Raw genomic sequence first — 2,739 nt, 5'->3', positions numbered from 1 at the left:
CGGACGAACCAAGGGGCCCCCGTCGCGCAACGGAGGGCGATATTCTCGACGGCTTGCACCCGGGCTAGGTGCGTCTTCGCTGCGTGTCCAAACGCGGTTCCAGCGTATATCATCTGCGGCTGCAGTACTGCTCTGATGAGGGTTAGCTTATTCCGCAGGCAGAGACGGCTGTCCCAGCACAGAAGCGGATAAAGCTTCGCCTCACCATCTTCGCTTTGCGCGTCACTGCTTCGACGTGCGGCTTCCACGTCAGCGTGCGATCCAGGGTTACCCCTAGGTACTTGACGGTGGTCGCCCACTGGATGTCTTCTCCGTTGAACTTCACGTGTCCCTGGGGGCGCGTTTGGTACCTACGAGAAAACATAATACCTGTGCTTTTCTCCGGGTTGATCGCCACCTTCCACCTATTGCACCAGTCCTCTAGTTGGCTTACAGCTCTTTGAAGGTACCTCTTCGCCATATCGGGGTTCAGGGAACGGGCCGTTATGGCNGGAACCCTGGCGAAGAATACGTAGGGCCAGAGGACGAGGAGAAGATCAGCCCCCCATCTAAAAAAGAAGAGGTGCGAGACGTGCCAATAGTATTGACGACTACCCGATTAGACCAAGAACCCAATGTTAAGACTTCCCGAATTCCGCCCATCTTCCTCCAAGAGATATTGCTAAATCAGGTTGATGAGGAGGCACCACTACCATTGTTTGAACGAATTGTAAAGGCGCAACGGGTGAGCCCGGAATATGGGGAGACTCGCGCTAGAATTCAACGACTTCAAGCCGGGGAGGAAGAGGCGCAACTATCTTGGGAGAAGACATTGCGAGACCAGTATACCGTCCGGGATGGGCTGGTGTGGTATACCGGCGAAGAGGAGGATGGATTGCGCTTAGTGGTACCTGTAAATTTCTGGAGGGAGGTGATAAATCAATTTCACGACAGCCCGGGAGCGGGACATCCCGGTCGGGACGAGACCATCCGCGCCATCGCTAGAGTATATTATTGGCCGGCGATGAAAAAACAACTAAAAACATACGTGAGACACTGCCTGATCTGTGCTGCCACGAAACACGGGGGGGGCTTGGCAAGAGAGAGCCCCATTAAAGCCCCGGGCCCCGAAAAGGCCTTGGCAAGTAATAAGTCTAGATGTGATGGGGCCATACGAAGCGACCATCAAGAAGAATAAGTATTTACTAGTAATGGTAGACCTGTGTTCGAAGTGGACGGAGGCGGTGCCGATCCCTAAGATGACACCAAGAACATTAATCGATTTCTGTGAAACAGTCTTTCAGCGATGGGGTTACCCGGAGATGGTGATCAGCGACAACGGACCGACGTTTAAGAGCAACTTATGTATTCGATACTTGCAACATAAATATATCTTTCAATATTACTCACCGGTATATCACCAGCGGGCCAATCCGGTGGAACGAAGAAATCAGGAGTTAAAGAAACTCCTCCGGATTGGCTGCCAGCGAACCACCGAAGACCGGTGGGACGAACATGTTGCTCCAGCGTTATTAACCTTAAGAAATCGAGTGAATGCCGCGACTGGGGTCAGTCCGAGAGTGGCCCTGCTAGGAGCTCCGATCACTCAGCCAGGCGAGTGGGGCCACCCGGAAGTGAGAAGACCTGTCCAAAACGATCCCATGCAACGGGAAGAGAGATTGAGGGATATCCGACGAAGTCAAGAATCCTTTAACCGGGATCATTATCCTAGAAATGAGCGGCCGAAGGTCCAATTCCGAGTGGGGGATAAAGTATTGACAAGAAACCCGACTGGCGTACGAACGCCATTAGGCCCCCCTTGGGTTGGACCATATACCGTGGTCAGAGTATGTGGAATGAACGTATATGAGGTAAATCGGATTACCTCCCAGGTACTGCTACATGTAGATGATTTAAGACCTTAGATGGGACATCCCCAAATTGAAGAGGTGAATGAGGATCCCATGCACCTGCCCAGAATTGAATCGGAACCCGACCCCGAACGAGGAATGGACCCAGTCAGTGAGGGAGACGAGGATGAAACGTCGGAATCGGACACCGACGACGACCAGGACGGCACGCGTATCCCGACTCAGATCCAGAAGATCCCCCTCTACGACGGAAATCCGATTACCCACTGAAAGAATTAACAAGGAGGATGCCATCACCACGTCCAGGACCATCGGGGATTCAACGGCAAGGAAGGCAAGGTGACCTGTCAAGTGAAGCAGAGGAGGCAGTAGAGGTTCAACAGGATGGAGGAGCTGTCTCGGAGATACATAAAAAAAGGAAAGTATACTCCCCTCCTCTTAATCCTATGTTTAATACTGGCCCCCCTGTTACAGGAAACGATAAGGATGGAGACCTACCCATGAGACACCGAGTGATGGTGGAAGATATACGCGAGGATGGGCAACTTGTAAAGCCGCCGACGGCTGTACCCATCGTAGGGTTATACCCTTAAATTTTGTATATATGTATATATGTTGTATACTTTGTTTAGTTATGTAACGATAGGGGTAAGACTTCTTGGTGGCAACGAATGGCACCCGTCGTCTACGGGAAGGGGTGGTGTCGCGGTCGCGACGTCTACCGCGAATTTTGGAGAAATGAGAGTTAGAATTCTGGGTAAAATAGTTTTATTAAACAAGGGGGATCAGAAACGGCCCGGATTGGCCGAGAGCCCGTTTTGGGGCGTGGCCTACGAACCTGGGTCCAAATAAATACGAGGGACGCGAACGCCTCGATAGCGAAACTCTG

The 2,739-nt window shown here is 51.9% G+C and overlaps 1 protein-coding gene across 1 annotated transcript; it reads left to right on the top strand.

Annotated features, from left to right (window-relative positions):
- Positions 1-1,190: 1,190 nt before the first annotated feature.
- LOC108912468 (uncharacterized protein K02A2.6-like) lies at positions 1,191-2,120 on the top strand. The gene is made up of 2 exons (XM_018717699.1): positions 1,191-1,850; positions 1,905-2,120. The coding sequence occupies exons 1-2, from the start codon at positions 1,191-1,193 to the stop codon at positions 2,118-2,120; spliced, it is 876 nt and encodes a 291-aa protein (XP_018573215.1).
- Positions 2,121-2,739: the final 619 nt, after the last annotated feature.

The sequence above is a fragment of the Anoplophora glabripennis genome, unplaced genomic scaffold, assembly GCF_000390285.2.
Source record: "Anoplophora glabripennis isolate ALB-LARVAE unplaced genomic scaffold, Agla_2.0 scaffold1252, whole genome shotgun sequence".
NCBI lineage: Eukaryota > Metazoa > Arthropoda > Insecta > Coleoptera > Cerambycidae > Anoplophora > Anoplophora glabripennis.
The sequence above is the reverse complement of the archived record's forward strand: the minus strand, read 5'-3'. Positions and strand labels throughout refer to the sequence as shown.

Bases quoted from the DNA above. Each gene is read 5' to 3' on its own strand.
- LOC108912468 (XM_018717699.1), top strand. From the start codon at position 1,191: ATGGTAGACCTGTGTTCGAAGTGGACGGAGGCGGTGCCGATCCCTAAG. The intron at 1,851-1,904 runs GTAAATCGGATT...TTAAGACCTTAG, and splicing joins GTGGAATGAACGTATATGAG to ATGGGACATCCCCAAATTGA.